Source organism: Euphorbia lathyris, chromosome 2 (genome assembly GCF_963576675.1).
Source record: "Euphorbia lathyris chromosome 2, ddEupLath1.1, whole genome shotgun sequence".
Taxonomy (NCBI): Eukaryota; Viridiplantae; Streptophyta; class Magnoliopsida; order Malpighiales; family Euphorbiaceae; genus Euphorbia; species Euphorbia lathyris.
Genome location: NC_088911.1, coordinates 117757398 through 117774413, shown reverse-complemented (window position 1 = coordinate 117774413; position 17016 = coordinate 117757398). Strand labels below are relative to the sequence as shown.

Sequence of the window (17016 nt, the reverse complement as noted above, 5' to 3'; positions counted from 1 at the left end):
TCTACTCTAATCTACAGGCTGCTAATGACAACACTGACTATATGGTCACAAAGGTCAGGGCCAAAGAAATCTTCGTCAATCCTCCCTATCTTGCCACCTTGCTCAAACTAAAAAATGAAGGAGCTAAACTCCGAACCACAAACGACCACACCAAAATTGACTACCCTTCGGAGTTCTGTAAACCCGCTGGTCACGTAGGAGAAATCTCTAGCACCTCTATGGGTCAAAATCAGAAGATGGCCTATTACATTCTGACGAACTTCATATTTCCCAAGGTAAATTCCACATCCTCAGCGTCTAATTTTGAGCAGTGCTTCATCTGGCACATGCTAACCTACCAGCCACTCAACATGCCTGTGTTCCTCATCGGTGCTTTCCAACGAAGTAATAGCACACTCAGATTAGGTTCACTAATCACCAGGATACTCAAAGACTACAGGGTGAACTTAGATGAGGAAATAAATGTTTGGGGGTACAGAAATTACTGCGGCCATATTGTTCGATTTGGCCCATGACCAACCCATTAAACCCAAGAAAGGAAAGGGGGCTGTCACAGAGGAAGGAGATAATGTGGTTGAAGGAACAAAGGGCATGCTGACCAGAAAGGGAAAGAAAATAAACCAAGCACGCACTGACTGCGCTAAGCAAGACAAAAAGAGGAAAGCTGACCAAACCTCTGTAAAGGATGTGAGCACAGCTCCTAAAAAGCTAAGAATCGTATCCAGTGCGAGGAAAGTTGATGCTGAGCAAGGTCAGGAGGAACCTAAGTCAGCAGAGAAACGAAAAAGGCAAGTTGAGCCTGAAGAAGAAAGTGAGGAAACCCCTGAGCAACCTTTGCAGAAAAAGAAGAAAACTTTTGGGTTAAAGCCAATCGATGCACCTCCTCTTGACTTTTTAGTCTCTGAAGACTCACACTTTGTGAGAAGTCAAGAAATTGAGCTTGAGAAAACTCCTGCTGACCAAGAAGAAGAATTGGGTGATCTTGGAGGTCAGTTTGATGATGAAAGGACAGATGATGTTGAGTTGTGTAAAGAAGTTGATGTTGAGCAAAACCAAATAGTTGGTACTGAGCGGGTTGAGAATCCAACTGTGCCAAGTAAGACAGTTGATGCTGAGTCCACAGAACAAACAAGAGTTGTGGAAGATCTCAATGCTGACCTTGGGTTAAACTCATCTTCAGAGTCCCTTGACTCCATTGCTGCTGACCCATCTCCTCCAACTCATAAGACCAGCACTGGAAAACGACTCAAGAGAAAAGCTCAAAAGTCTCCTATCATTGATCTTCTAGACGATTCTCCGCTAAGGGAACCAATCTCTGCCCTTACCACACTCCAGTTCCAGTTCTTCAACAATGCCATTGAACCAAATTTGGACCAACTCAAGGAAAAGCAAGCCACTGTTTCTCAAGCTGAGGAACAAGCCAAGACTCCTGAAGATCCAATTCCTGCCGAGCCAATGCTCGAAGTTCCTGCTGCTCAAGACAAAGAGTTAGCAAAGGAAAACCCTGCTCAGGTCAGTACTGATCTACCTTCACCTTCAACTCAACTTCAAGCTGACTCTGAACATGTCAATATCTCTACCGATCCACTTCTTCCAAATCCTTTGACGCGGAAAGAAAACCAGTCAGTTCCTGATGCTGACCTAAACAAAAGTCCAGCAGCTGACCATGCTGGCACATCTAATTCTGGACAGCACCAAAATTCCGGTGCTATTCCAATTCCGGCCGCTGAGCATCATCTTGATGGAACTTACGCTTACTTGCATGCAACTGAGTTTGGGCGAAGAATCATTGACTCAGCTCAATCACTACTTCAGGACATTAACCAATCTCATATCGATGTTGCTGGGTCTGTCCATATTGAGCCTCAACACATATCTTCTGTCACTCAGCTTCTATCTAAAATCAAAGGTCTCAGGGACTTACTGAGTGTCGTGACATCCTTTCAATCTCAACAACCCAAGCAAGAATCAATTGTAAAGCTGCCTGAACTCCAGCTGACAATGGTCAATCATATGAACTCCCTCTAGGGCCAACTCAACACTTTGTCAGCTGCGAACTCACCCTATGCAACTTCTGCTGAGGTTAATCAGCTTTTCACCCAGCTAACCTCTGAGCTGACCGGGACTCGTGAATTAGTCTCCTCCTCTTCCCAGTGTTCCATTGAGCAAATTAGCAAAGTTGTTCGCCTACTCAACTTGAGTAAAGAAGAAATGGATACTGACCAAGTCAAGACAAATGAGATTCTGCAGTATTCTCAATCCACCCTTAACCATGTCCGCTATACAATGCCCAACGTCAGTTCTATGATTTGGCTCTGCTCAAAATGTACCATCAATCATATGCCAAGCTGACAGAATCCATCACTTGGATCGGGAAATCACAGGAGTATCTACTGAGCATGCTAAGTGCTAATATTAGGATCCATGCTGCCACGATGGATGATGGCATGGCTATATTCGATGGTCTTCGGGAGAGTACGAGTCAACTCCAAGCATACTCCGCAAAACTCACTCGTGATGCTCTTCGCGAGACCTTTATTCCCCCTTCATCTGATGCTGGCAAAACGGGGGAGAAAGAACAAGCTGATGGAACTCATCAAATGGGAGAAGCATCCGGTAGTCAGCAACAAAGAACTGCCAAAGGAAAAGGCAAAGTTAATCCTGCTCACCAAGCTCAAGTCAACAGGAAGAAATAGACTGTCTAGTTTCAGTACTTGACTTGTAGTTTATCTGGCATGTTATTTCATATTTTGTATGCTGACAATCTATCTATTTTAAGCATCTTTTCATTCAAAACTGACTTATCTATATGCGATGCTTACTTGTTGTGCTATATGCTGATCTGTCTTAAACAAACAAACAAAACTAAAAAGGTGACATACAAGCAAAATATACTCAGTACACATTTGCTTTGATACATCCTTTCATTTTCTCTGATACATGATTAAATAAGCTCTGATATAATCCTTCATAACTCTGATACCTAAACTGACCATGTATCAAACTGAGTAAAAATATGTTCCAAATTCTGAACTCTTCTGAAAATTGACCTAGGCTCATATGAATTAGATCTTGGAAGGTCTAGAATTGAACTAAGTTAGTATAGGCATGTCTTAATGTTACTCGATTAAATCTTAGAAGGTTTAGAGTTAATAGATGCAACCCTTACAGGGGAGTAACTTCAGAAGAATGAAAGATAACTCAATCATAGGGAATCTCAAAACTGAGTTCCATTAATTAAATATTTTACCAACATCAAAATGGGGGAGTTTGTTGAAACACCTTTCCACATGATTTTGATTTGACAAAATTATTTAAGTTAATCCATGATTAAAAGGCAATTAAATTTAAGTGCTTTGATTTAATTGTACTAATATGTTTGTTCAATGGTGAGTATAATTATAAGTATAAATGAAAACAGAATCAAAAAGTAAGACATGACGAAGTCAGCATAAGAACTCAGCATAAGCTGAGTGGAGTGCAACTCAGCAGAACAGAAGAAAGGCAAGCTTCAGAACAAATATTTAAAGATGAAGCTGACCAAAGAAGCTGAGTGAAACGCAAGTCCTTCTCTAAACTAAAGCTTACAGACGAAGATGACCACGGAAGCTGAGTAAGAGTAACTCAGAAACGAAGAACAAAAGCAACGTTAATAAAGTCAAGCTGAGTGTTCGTCAGGACAGCATGAATGATCCGTTTGCTAGAAGACAAGATCCGACAACTGTCTACACCAATAATAGAAACCTTGGAATTACGCACAGAGTCAATTTCGAGATGCATGGGTCAACTGTCCGTGAGCTAAAAGACGAACTGGCACTAGAAGACACACCTGCGGGAAGAAGACAAACCTGACGCCTGCGAAATTCAGACGACAGGATTGGCCTGCAAATCAGAAGCTGACCAGAACAATGTCGCAAGAAAGAGCCGTTTGAATCCAACGGATAATTCCGGATTCAAATGATTGTGTCTTCAGATTTCAACTATAAAAGGACAAGTTCATGCTTGGATCCATAGCCGATTTTGCCAAGAAAAATACAAGAGAAAAGATACAAAGCACATTCAAACAAGAAAAAGATCTTACACCAAACTTCTATTTCTGTGTAAAAGCTAGATTGATTTTGTAATCATCTAAAATGTTCTTCATCTAGAAAGAACAAGTTTGTATCAATTGTAAAATTGAGAGAGTGGTGCCGAGTACTCAGTTTTAAGTACTCAGTGGTAGAGAAATCTAGGTGTTTGGTTGTAGCACTTAGTAGGAGTTGAGTAGACGAATAGAGGAAGGTACTCTTTCATATTCAACTGCCTTGTAAAGGTTTGTGCTCTACCTTTAAAGAGCTCAGTATTGGATTGAAAAAGCCCGGAGGGACTCTGGGGACTGGACGTAGGCGGAGAGGCCGAACCAGGATAAGTCGTGCTGAGTAATTTCTAACTCTCTCTCAATATATCTATATATGTGTTGTCTGATTAAATTGCTCAGGATATAAATTGTAAAAGCTGACACTGAGTAATCTTGGTGCTGAGTTCGAAGCTGACCTTAAGTGTTAATTCCCAACTCACAAGTAAAACAGTTCTAGTCAGCATCTGACTAAAGCTGTCTTACATTTCTCGGTCGTGCTGACCTAAACTAAGTTAAGTAACTTAAAGAATTAATTAAGTAAGCATTATTTAGCGAAAAAGTTACATTAGTTCCTAACCCCCTCCCCCTTGGAACTAATCACACGGGACCAACACAAATTACTTAACTACATTAGAACAAATTGCAAATACCTAATATTAGTTGCCTGAGATTCTATTTGCTTGTGAACCTTCTGCCATACCGTATCGAGGGAGCTAGTGGCGGTATTGCGCCATTGCTTTAGACTCGCATGTTCGCTTTCCACTCTACAAGAAGTTGTGTTGCCAAAATGTAGGAAATCCTTCGTCCAAGCAACAACGAACTTCTCCTTATGCACCAACCACGTCTCCTCAACGTACAAGATAACATTTTGGTACCTAGTCATCGCATCCTTCATCTTGCTCAGATTTTGATCATACTCAGCAATGGTTAAGGATTGTATTATTGTTCTCCATCTTCCATTCTTGAATTTAGCGGCATGTACCTTATCTCCCATAAGTCTGTACACCCGATCTTCTACATCCGTATTTATTTGCCAAGTGCATAATAAGTGTGCTGAATGTGGAAAAATCTCTTGGATTGGCTTCAACAACCCCAACTCCTTATCACTAACAATAACAGTCGGGTTAAGATCAAACCCCATCAAAATCCTCAGCCGTTGTAGGACCCAACGATAGCTTCCTTCAGTCTCATCTTTAATTATGGCATACGCAATCTTAAAGTTATTATTGCATGGCGTCATCCCAATAATTTCAACAAATGACATTTTGTACTTGTTAGTTTTGTACGTTGAATCAATGTCGATATACCAGTAGTAGGTCCTGAATATATCTACTAATTCTGGATGTGCCATAACACATGCGTTATCACGCTAGAATCAGGATCAGCCTGGGCATAATTAACATACATATTCTCGACAGCAATACGGTAGAACTGACTAGCCAGGTCTCTACCTTCGAACCCATCCTTCCTCATCTTATCCTTGTAATTGTAGACGTGTTTAATTGTTGGGTTGTCTGCTGGATGCTTTTCTTTAACTGCTGCTAAAATAGCATAAGGCTTTGCTTGAGCCGAACTCATATCACGCACAATTATTTTAGATGCGGTACTGAGTCCTCTCATCTGCTGACTTCCCTCTGCATACACACATAATGTATAATTGTGCGTACCAGTTGACCTAGACTTGGTCTGTATCCCCCAACCAGAAAGGTCTGCATGTTGATAGGCTTTAATTTGAAATTTACATATGCACACTTTAGGGTGCGTTTGGTTTAAACTTCGGAATCGGAATCGGAAACGGAAACGGAATATGGCGGAATCAGAATCGGAATGATTATTTATTTAATATGTTTGGTTCAATCTGGAATCAGAATCTGATTCCCTTTGAAGTTGTTTGGTTTTTTAATGATCGGAATGAAAATCAGTACAAAATTTATCAAAAATAGTTTAGTAAATAATAATAATTCTAACTCCAACCAAATTAAAGTAAATATATAAAAAATATTAAAGTATTTTAAAAATAGATATTCCAATATAAAGAAAAATTAGTGTAAAAATTAGCATATTAAAATAAAAGTAAAGGTTTCTTAGGATAATTTTATTATTATGGTAAATAAAAAAATGGTATTATAAATTCAAAAGAAAAACAAACATTGCATATAATAGAGATCTGTTAATACCTAAAATATAATACTTTTAACCATTATCTTCTTATCAATAGAAAAAAATAACAATTTAACAAAAAAACAAAAAAGATAAATCGTGGGTTACATTGAAAAGATGGGAACATGTAATGGTTCATTGGAATGGAATGCATTTGACAGAGAGAGTGGAGGGAATCAGGATTCCCATAGTTGAGGGAATGAAATTACCATTATATTTTGTTGAACCAAACACTAACAAATGAAATAGTTGATTTCCATTCCTATTCCATAATCTAAGTTTAGCTAACCAAACACTAACAAATGGAATAATTTTACTTTTTCTTATTAAAGTATCTTCAGAAGTTCTCAGAACACCTCTATAGCGTTCACCCCGTGAACATCTCAACAGCTTCTGCTTTCCCTCATGTTTGTGCGAAGATATTATTAGCTCAAACCCATTCTGAATAACTACCTGTTTTGCCCAATCAACGACATCTTGACACGAAGGGAAAACGGTGTCCGTTATGAAACGGGAACTGTAATCAATGCCGTCGGGATTCCAATCTTCTAGCGGTTCCTGAATATACCAATTATGCATAACATGTGTTAATATAACTTGAAAAAATACAAAAAATTAAGTTCGGGTGGTGTTTCGGTCCTATTTTAAGGGAAACGGGCAGGCCACCTGTTTCACCATAGGCAGGAACGGGCAGCTTACGCTGCCCGTCCCACGGGTGGAACGAGCGGCGCGCGCTGCCCGTTCCATAGGTGGAACGGGGTGGCGCATGCTGCCCGTTCCATAGGCCGAACGGGTAGTTCATCTGTTCGGCTTATGGAACGGGCAGCATGCGCCACCCGTTCAGGTAAAAAGCATGAAAAATAAATAAAAATTTCAGATTTCGATTTTTTTTTAAATGTAGGATCGTAATATTACCTCGTGTTTGAAATCATCTACTTCGAGAATGCTCGGTTCCATTTTCGTAAAATTCAAATTTTTTGATCGGGAGAGAAAGGGAGAGAGAGGATTTTGAGTTTTGGATGCAAAATAATGAGAAAGGCGGAAAGGTAAAAGAGGAGGCAGTAATAAGTAATTTAGGGACGGCTAGAATTAATCTATTACTTTTCATTTTAGGTATGCATCATAGATCCCTTACAATTGCAACGACTGTGATGGATGGTCAAAATAAGGGCTAATTACAAATCTAGTCCAATTAAGAGGGGCCTTTTACATATCTAACCCACTTTACTTCCATCTTACCAAATTAGACACTTTCAACCATTTTGGACAAAATTACCCTTAGTTCTATTCAATCATCGATCTTCTTCTTCTTCCGCTTCTTCTTCTTCTTCTTCTTCTTCTTCTTCTTCTTCTTCTTCTTCTTCTTCGTTTCAACTTCTTCTTCGGTTCATCTTCTTCAATTTCTGATACCAATCATTATCGATTTTTGAGATTATTGATGTATTATGTTCAATTTCCCATAGAAATGGTATGTTTTTAGCTTATATGCTTGCTTTTCTCGTTGATCTTGCCTCTTTCTTCATCTGTAATGGTATCGTTTCAATTTCCTCTATTTTCCACAATTTTTCTCAATTTTCCTTCATTGCTGTCGCATTTGTGATGAAATTTGTCGCATTTCGTCACAAATGCGACAAGAGTTGTCGCATTTTGTCACAAATGCGACAAGAGTTGTCGCATTCGTCGCAAATGTCGCATTCATCGAAAATGCGACAGCTCTTGTCGCATTTGTGACGAATTGCGACAACTCTTGTCGCATTTGTGACGAAATGCTACAAATTCGTCACAAATGCGACAGCAATGGAGGAAAATTGAGAAAAATTGTAGAAAATAGAGGAAATTGAAACGATACCATTACAGATGAAGAAAGAGGCAAGACCAACGAGAAAAGCAAGCGTATAAGCTAAAAACATACCATTTCTACGGAAAATTGAACATAATACGTCAATAATCTCAAAAATCGATAATGATTAGTATCAGAAATTGAAAAAATGAACTGAAGAAGAAGAAGAAGAAGAAGAAGAAGAAGAAGAAGAAGAAGAAGAAGAAGAAGAAGAAGAAGAAGAAGAAGAAGCGGAAGAAGAAGAATCAGAAGTAGATCGATGATTGAATAGAATTAAGGGTAATTTTGTCCAAAATGGTTGAAAGTGTCTAATTTGGTAAGATGGAAGCAAAGTGAGTTAGATATGTAAAAGGCCCCTCTTAATTGGACTAGATTTGTAATTAGCCCTCAAAATAAAGAACTGCTTTGAAAGATGGTGGTGAGGGAAGAAAGAAACTAAATCCCACATAGAAAATAGAGAGAGAAAGTCATTGGACTACATATATTTAAAACATTTTAAAGCCGTGAAATTAAAAAAAAAAAAAAACTTAAACCAAAATATACAATATCTAAATAATATTAGAGCACATAGACCCTTACCAGAGGCGGACATAAGGAGGCCCTCCGGCCGCCGGAATCATCATGACCACAAGCAGTTTCGGCCCTCCTCCCACTATAAAATTTGAGGTTGTGGTGGTTCCGGCCCCCAGTCACTAAGAAATTTAGATCGGATGCTGAATTAGCACCCCCAAAATTGGCTCAGGGCCTGTTAAGCCCTCTTTAAATCCAAAATTCTAAATTTTTTGACCTGTTAAGCCCTTTCTAAATCCAAAATTCTATTTTTTTTTTTTTGCCTGTTAAACCCTTCTTAAATCCAAATTTTTAAATTCTTTGGCTTTTTAGCCTTTTTTTAAATCCAAATTTCTAAATTTTTATGGCCTATTAGGGTCTCTCTTAAATCCGATTTTTTCCATCAGACACAATTTTTTTACATGTTGAGAATCTTAAACACAATGTAGCTGAAATTTGAGAAGTTTTACCTTAGTACTTAAAAATTAGTTATTGACCACTCAGATTATAACACACATATATACGGAAAAAAAAAATTTAACAAGTTCAATTTAACAAAAAAAAAAATATATTTTTACACATCACATGTAAAATCGTCCTCAACCGAACAATCTTATATTCGCTAATGATTGTTACACATGATCTACCGTTATAATTTTGGAGAAGTTAACATGCGAAAATCTATCTTGGATTCTATAGATGGATAATTATGGGCAGTGATCCTTCTTATTAAGGAACTTTTTGGTCTAACCTACAATTTCTTAGAGGTAATTACGGATTGGATTTATGATCCAATCATTTTTCACGCTTGGTAACTTCACACTTTTATCAACCACAACCACCAACCAATTTCAACTTCATCAAAGCAATAGGGATCCTATTTGATTGCTGAATTACTTTTAGCAATTACATAGCAATAGTGATCAAATTACTGGGAATTTTGTTTTTTTTTTTTAATTGAATTGGGATTAAAACTCTTAAACATATGAAGAAAAAGCTATAGTATAGAGAAAATGTAAAAGCTTAGTTTGAACGGTAAAAAAATACAATTTCAAACATAAACGTAATGAAGAATGGTCTTTTATGTTCATAACTAACTAGTTTGACAAACAAAAACTATGATAAAAAAATAATTAATGGCTCGATCCATCAAAATTGAAATGATTAGGCGGCTTAGCATGCTTTTAGCTTAAGATAATGAAAGGGAATTTAAGGAGTGAAATGATGAAGGCTTTGAGTTGCCGACATTGATTTTAATTAGTTTTAAATTTGAATGTCCCCATTGAACACTATAAAATTGATCAATCAAAGGAAAAGGAGAAAAACAATATTGGTTAATTAGCCGACTTTGTGACCCTTATTCTTTAAGCAATGTACATAATTAAGTGCCCATTTTAATTGAGCAATAACACTCTGTCTACTTTCATTTTCATAGGAATCAATCAAGCTGTCCTCATTTTTCTATGGCTTCTGGCATGTGAATCGTCATCATTATGGTATGCATTTTTAGTCTTTTATTTAGGCATTGAATTTCAACTTCCTTTCTTAAGTCATGCATGCACCCGCCGATTAAGTTGTAGCCATTGCATTTAGGGGTTTGTTTGTGATTGTGATAGTCATATTTCTGTTTCATTTATATTGCAGAATTCAGTGAATTAAGATATGGGAAATGAGATGGGCAATAATAACACATCTCAGTTTCGAGGTATGCCTTTTTTCTTCTACTTCTGCTTAATATATACTCCTTCAAAACCTGTTAGACACCTCATGTTTAACGCAATTATCATTTTTGTTACATTTATATAGATCGCATACCATGATTATGATGTGACAACCATTTTAACGCCCATCTCTGATGCAGAAGAAGATAACAGAAGCCCTGAAACTGAGGGGAAAGCACAAGAACCACTTCATTCTAATCATCTAAAAGAAGAAAATCATGTTCCAACACCTGAAAGCAAATATTATCATGAAAAAGAGACACAATTACCATCTGATGATCCAAAGACAGCAGCAGATACTAATGGAAAAGGTTTGAAATTTCTCACTTAACATGATATATGCAAAAAGTGTTAAGAAAATAGCATGGTGGTTCACAATATTTCAATTTGATACATTGAACCCTGGATAAGTTTTAATAGACATCGAACTCGATCAGTGGCGGAGCCAGAGCTCAAAGTCCGGAGGAGCTCCATTGCATGAAGATTTTTTTTCTCAATAACAACTTAAGGCTTTGATTCATAGTAGTAAAATCAAAATTTTCAAATTTTTGATAATATAAGGGTAAATTTGATCATAGTAAAATCAAAATTTTCAAAATTTTCAAATTTTCAATGTTCGTCAAGGGTGTTCCGAAGGGTCGGAGGACCCTCCCCTACCCCCCCTAGCTCCGCCCCTGAACTCGATTAGAACTTAGTTTATAGTCAATTTTTTCTAGGGTAAATTGCATTTATGACTCTTCAAATGTAGCGAAACTAACATTGTCGCCCCTAAACTTCATTTCTTATCATTGAACTCTTGAATTTTACATTACTATAAGTCTACAATATTATAGTCTAAATCAGAAAAAAAAAAAAAAAAAAAAAAAAAAACATTTGTGAAAAGAATTAAGGATATGATGACTTGCACAAGTTTGATTACATTATTGACTTTTTTTCTTATCCATATTACCATAAATTATGATTAAATACCTATTTTGCGCACTTATCATTTTGTTAGTATTTTTTAACAGATTTTTGCACTTTAATGTCACAATAATGTAAAGTTTAAGGATTTTTTATGTCAAAAACAGGGGTCATTGATGTTAGTAGTGCTATAGCTCAAGGATCACGGATGTAATTTACGTATTTTTCAAAAATGGAAATCTCAATGTGTCAAATTGAGAGATGAGGCCTTAATTAACAAAACAAAGTGTTAGCAAACAATGAGTTGATCCAGTACAAAAAAAAAAAAAAAACTATACCTTTTTGAGGAATAAATTACATTTTCATAAGTAATTGTTTGCTTGTCAGCATTCAAATGAACTTGATCTATGTACATAACTCAACTTTCTCCTTTTGTAGAGCAAGAGGAGACTGAAGTTCTTCAGAATATAACTGAAGAAAGTGGCAGAGATAGTGGATTTCAAACAACAGCTCCTTTGCCAGATAGTGAATATAACTGCCAGAACCTCAAGGACAGTGTATCAAAAATGAGCAAACATCACATTGAGAATGTGGCTGCCTTCAACAAAGGTTAGCATCATCAACTACCTTAGCTAAACTTCATTTTAATTTGATGTCAATGTAAGGGGTAGTTTGCTAATTTTCTGGAAACTCTAGTCCCTTTGTGCTGAGTGCTGATCTGCAATATTATGGAGTTAGGACAGGGTTATCAATCGGCGTATGTACTCTGATGATTAAGTTAATAAATGCTTTGTTGGGTCCTACCTTGAGCAATGAATGCTATTTATATAGGAATACAATCATCATTAACTAGTGAGCCCCAAATGTTTAGTGGCCCGTAATTCAGCACTGGTGAGCTGTGTATTAGCAGCTTAATCTATGTGGAAGTGTGCCTTATACGGCATCATTCCAAGCTACTTGGTTAAGTGTCCACGTGAAATGTGGTACCTAGCTCAGTGTCGCAGGTCCACATGGTAGTAGATTATTGGTGATTGATTATCTAAAAATTAATTAATACACGCAGTAAACCAATTTTTTGAGATTCTGTTATGTTGGTTTGCTTTGAACAGAGGAAAAGGACATGATAGCACTTCCACATGATCCAGAATGTGAAGATTCTGCAGAACATGAATCTAGACAAGTTGGAGTTGGCCAGTCTGAACAAGGAAACACTAATTCTCCAAAAGCAGTTGAAGAGATTAGCAGCCTACTAGATATCTCAGAATCAAATATTGATTTCATTACCAAAGAGATGAGTGATGAGTCAGATAATCACATATTTGACAACTCAGAAGGAGGTGTTGTTCCTAGTACTGTTCTAGATACTGGGAAAAGCACTGATTGCCTGGCGAATGAAGTGGAATCTAAGGAGGATAGGAGGCTCAGAGATGAGCAATTAGTTAAAGTTGGAAATGAAGATGCGAAAGACAAAATCGAAAAGAAAAATGATGGAGAGGTTGATAGTAATAAGACTAATTCCTTGGAGTCACAAGCAGAATCTCAGGAGGATTCAAGGCTCAGTGATGAGCAATTAGTTCGAGCTGGAAATGAGGATGAGAAAGACAAAATCGAAAACAAAAATGATGGAGAGATTGATAGTAATGGGACTAATTCCTTGAAGTCACAAGCAGAATCTCAGGAGGGTACGAGGCTCAATGATGAGCAATTAGTTCGAGTTGAAAATGAGCATGCGAAAGCCAAAACCGAAGACAAAAATGATGGAGAGATGGATAGTAATGGGACTAATTCCTTGGAGTCACAAGCAGAATCTCAGGAGCATACAAGGCTCAGCAATGAGCAATTAGCTCGAGCTGGAAATGGAAATGGGGATGCGAAAGCCAAAATCGAAAAGAAAAACGATGGAGAGATTGATAGTAATGGGACTAATTCCTTGGAGTCACAAGCAGAATCTCAGGAGGATTCAAGGCTCAGCAACGTGCAATTAGTTCGAGTTGAAAATGAGTATGGGAAAGCCAAAACTGAAAACAAAAATGATGGAGAGATGGACAGTAATGGGACTAATTTGTTGGATTCACAAGCAGAATTTGATATGGATGATTCGTTATGCTCGGATGTGGCCATGGCTGTAGATAAATGTATCATTCTAACTGAAGAGACCAAATTAGCAGCAAAAGAATCAGAAAATGGAGATAGCAAGCATGATGCTAATGAATCAGATTCAGAGGTTGACCAAGGCACAAATTCTTCGACGGGGCCTAATTGCAAGAATGATGAGAAAGAAGATCCTAATATCGCTGCACATAATGCTTCGAGCAATGGAATCCTCCAAGTTGAAGGGATGAAGGTAACTGAAGAATCCTATAACCAAAATAAGCCTTCTGAAGCACCCTTCAGAGGGTCTGAAGCAAAATCTATGATGGTTCATTGGCATGAAACTTTCGCAGGCAAGCCAAATGGAAATGAAAAAGGCAATTCTGAACCAGTATCAAGTGAAGGAAGGATTGAATTGGTTCCGGAACTTGTTAATCTGACCTCAAACTTATCCGTCATCAATGGCACTTGCAGTAAAGAGGAATCAGAAGATTACAAATCCGAGGAAGTGGAACCTGAAAAAGAGCAAACTTTTGAGATAGAAGCGAAAACACAAGCACCAGTATTGGTTCCTGCTTCTCTGCTCGAATCTGTAGATCAACAACACAAAACTGCAACTGAATGTGAGGATGCTCAAGTTCACGAAGAATCATCATCAGAAGTGAAGCTTGAGAGAAGCAGTGAGTTGCTCAGGGAAGTAGCTTCGCCTTTCCATGCCGCAAACACTTCCATGGAGAAATTGATTCCTGCAGTTGAGCTCCCAATTGAGAAACATGAGGAAGCAGAAGCAGAAGCGGTTTTACTCCATGCCCCAGAAATTGATGAGACCCTGACAGAAACTAATGTTTCAGCTTCTGAAAATCATTCCAGTGAGCAACACCAAGAGTTCAAATCATCTATCTCTGAAAATAGGGATGGCATTCAGGCACCGGAAGATGCAACTAGTGCCAGCAATGGACTGTTTCCTGAAAGTTCGACCACGATTGAGAAAACACAAGTTCCACAATGCAGTAAAGGAGTCATGGAAACAGTGATAGAAGCTAAATTATCAGCTTCAGACTCAGCAGAACAGTCCAACAAACAAAGCGAAAAGAAAGAAACATGTATCTCTGAAAGGGTTGCTAATGAGGAACAAGAAAGTGTGGGAAGGTTCAGCATCGAATCCATTCCTGATCCCCGTGCAGAGATGAGGAAATCTCCAAGCTTTGGTATTGATCTTCGGATAGAAGCTAGGAGGGAAGAATCAGATCACACTCCATTGCTTGATCAGAATATGAACACAAATGAAGATGATGTGAGTCTTCAAAGCACACTTGAATATAATCAACAATTGCTCAAGGATCAACCACTGCCCCCAGAAGAGAAAGTGATTACACTCGAAAGAAGTGACTCAGAGAAGTCAAGAACACCATTCCTTGAGCAACATGATTCTGCTGAAAAAGATACTAAGGATCCAAGGAACTTGCAATCTTCTTCAAAAGGGACACCAGTGGCATCGAAAAGTAAAAACAAGCACAAGCGCAGGTCTTCCCTCTTCACCAACTGCATGTGTTGTACAACAGTGATGAATTAAACCCTTCAAGAATTGATAGTTTCTGAGTTTCTGGTTTTCAATCTGTTTTTTATTGGCTTCGGTTTCTAATTGGAGTTTTCAAGAGAGGATTTTTTTTATCAACGGGAGAGATTGTTGATTGGTTTACCATATATATATTTCAGAGTGAGCATATCTTATTTGTAATGTATACTAATTCGTTCTAAGCTTGCACAGCTGCATTCTATTTTTATACAAGTTGTTAGTTGAATTGAATCTATTCATGTAATGTTTTACCTATTGTTTGCTGGAGAGAAATTGAAAGGTTTTGGAAAGAAAATTGAGTTGTTTCCTTCTACTTTATTACTTGTTTATTCAATTGATACTACATTTCTACTAAAAGAGTTTAACATTTGAAGTTTCTACAACTAATGTAATGTGAAACAGGCTTCATTCTATCCTAGCAAAACCTCCTAGTAACCAATGTAATGTGTCTTCGATTGGAAACAAGCTTCATTCTATCCTCGCAAAACCTCCTAATAACCAATGTAATGCGTCTACACATATTCGAAACAAGCTTTCTTGCTAGTCATTCTAGCATTTATAGCAAAACCTCCTCATAAACACTTTGTTGAAACTACTCAATGTAACAAATGATATTCATGTATTGTTTTCATTGACTAAAAATCTATAAGAAAAAAACCATTGAAGAATATGTCAAAAGTGGACAAAATTTACCATTACAGAAGCTGCCTCCTACCAACCGCCGAACAAAGGTATATCTCTTCTAGATTTCTGCCATTCATGGACTTTACATTCAAAATCGTTGACGGTTAAACGATCCTGTGCAAGACAAATTACCAAAATGCAAGGGTTTCTGGGAATGAGCAAGTGACGAATCAGGATGACCTAAACGCCTAATCTTCTATTATATTCTTTGTTTTTGAGTTATAAAGTAAACAAAAGCTAACACTGGAATTGGAGGGGTGAGCCAGGCCATTACTTCAGTGCAACGCAGAGGCGACTCTTGAAGGCTCCAATGGCAAGCCATTGATACGAACCTTCCCCCCTAAAAAAATAAATTTAATATCGTGTGAACCATTGGTTCACATATCAGATATTAAACTGATAATAACAGATACTACACTTGATCTTAGCCAAAAGGCCGAGAAAGGTATGCTTCTGTTAGTCTGTGGTTTCTCCTTTTATATTTCGCTACTTGGTTCTGGATGAGCTTTCTTACCGATGTGGGATGCGCGCAAGCAAACGATACACCTTCTCACTGACCGCTGATGCCTGCCTAGCCACCGCGAGTACTAGTACTAGACCTAAAGCAGAACTTTCTTTCATCATAACATGGAAGATCGGCGGTTGCAAGGAGCAATCTCTGTAAAGTGTGAACTAAAGATCTATATGCTCCCTCTTTTATTTTAGGAAAACCCTTGGCATAATCTTTGAATGAACCCACCTTTTTTTTTTTTTTTTTTTTTTTTTTTTTTTTTTTTTTTTTTTTTTTTTAGTTCTAACACCTATATCCATCATGCATCGTTTGAATTTACATGGTTGTCTCAAAATAATAATTCGACTTCAATTTATTTTAATAAAATCATTCAATTTTGAATTTTATCTCAATTAGATCATTTTTCCAATTTTAATGGTTAAAAGACATCAAAATGATGTCATGGCTGACATGTCAGCATGAGTCAACTAAGATCTCTCACAAATGTGATACGTCACAACTATTTAAAATAAAAAAAATATTGAAACAATAATAAATTTTAACTATGGCCCTCAAGCTCCCTTCTGCCTTTGCACTCGAGGGCCAATCTCCGTCCGGCCCGAGGAAACCTTTGCACGCCTCCGTTACCTTTTGGGAGGCCTACGCCCCCATGCTAAATGAATAGCTTAGAGACCAGGGACGGATCCAGGATTTGCATGTAGCGGGGGCAAACTATATATACAGCGTAAAAAAAATAAAAAAAATTAAAAACAATATAAATTAAAATGAATAAGGGACAAATTTGACCTTATATAAGTCTAGGTTTAACACTAACTTTTCAAAAAAGGTCAATTGTATTCCTACAATGTCGAAACTTTAAAAATA

At 37.5% G+C, this 17016-nt stretch overlaps 1 protein-coding gene, 1 long non-coding RNA gene and 1 other non-coding gene across 6 annotated transcripts; 1 reads left to right on the top strand and 2 right to left on the bottom strand.

Annotated features, from left to right (window-relative positions):
* Positions 1–6386: 6386 nt before the first annotated feature.
* Positions 6387–16324, bottom strand: LOC136219657 (uncharacterized). 2 transcript variants are annotated; one of them, XR_010684237.1, is made up of 5 exons: positions 16156–16324; positions 15651–15755; positions 10482–10617; positions 8697–8809; positions 6387–6835 (listed from the first exon to the last, which is right to left on the bottom strand). It is a non-coding gene; the product is annotated as an uncharacterized lncRNA (long non-coding RNA). The 2 variants fall into 2 exon arrangements; XR_010684238.1 differs by lacking the exon at positions 8697–8809.
* Positions 10032–15105, top strand: LOC136219655 (uncharacterized). Of its 3 annotated transcripts, none has more exons than XM_066007132.1 (5): positions 10032–10162; positions 10311–10371; positions 10528–10698; positions 11729–11899; positions 12400–15105. In XM_066007132.1, the coding sequence occupies exons 2-5, from the start codon at positions 10329–10331 to the stop codon at positions 14952–14954; spliced, it is 2940 nt and encodes a 979-aa protein (XP_065863204.1). In that variant the 5' UTR covers positions 10032–10162; positions 10311–10328; the 3' UTR covers positions 14955–15105. The 3 variants fall into 3 exon arrangements, with proteins under 3 accessions (XP_065863204.1, XP_065863203.1, XP_065863205.1); XM_066007131.1 differs by having other exon boundaries at positions 10473–10698; XM_066007133.1 differs by lacking the exon at positions 10032–10162 and having other exon boundaries at positions 10233–10371.
* On the bottom strand, positions 15894–16090 carry LOC136221137 (U2 spliceosomal RNA). Its single transcript, XR_010684924.1, has one exon. It is a non-coding gene; the product is annotated as a U2 spliceosomal RNA (small nuclear RNA).
* Positions 16325–17016: the final 692 nt, after the last annotated feature.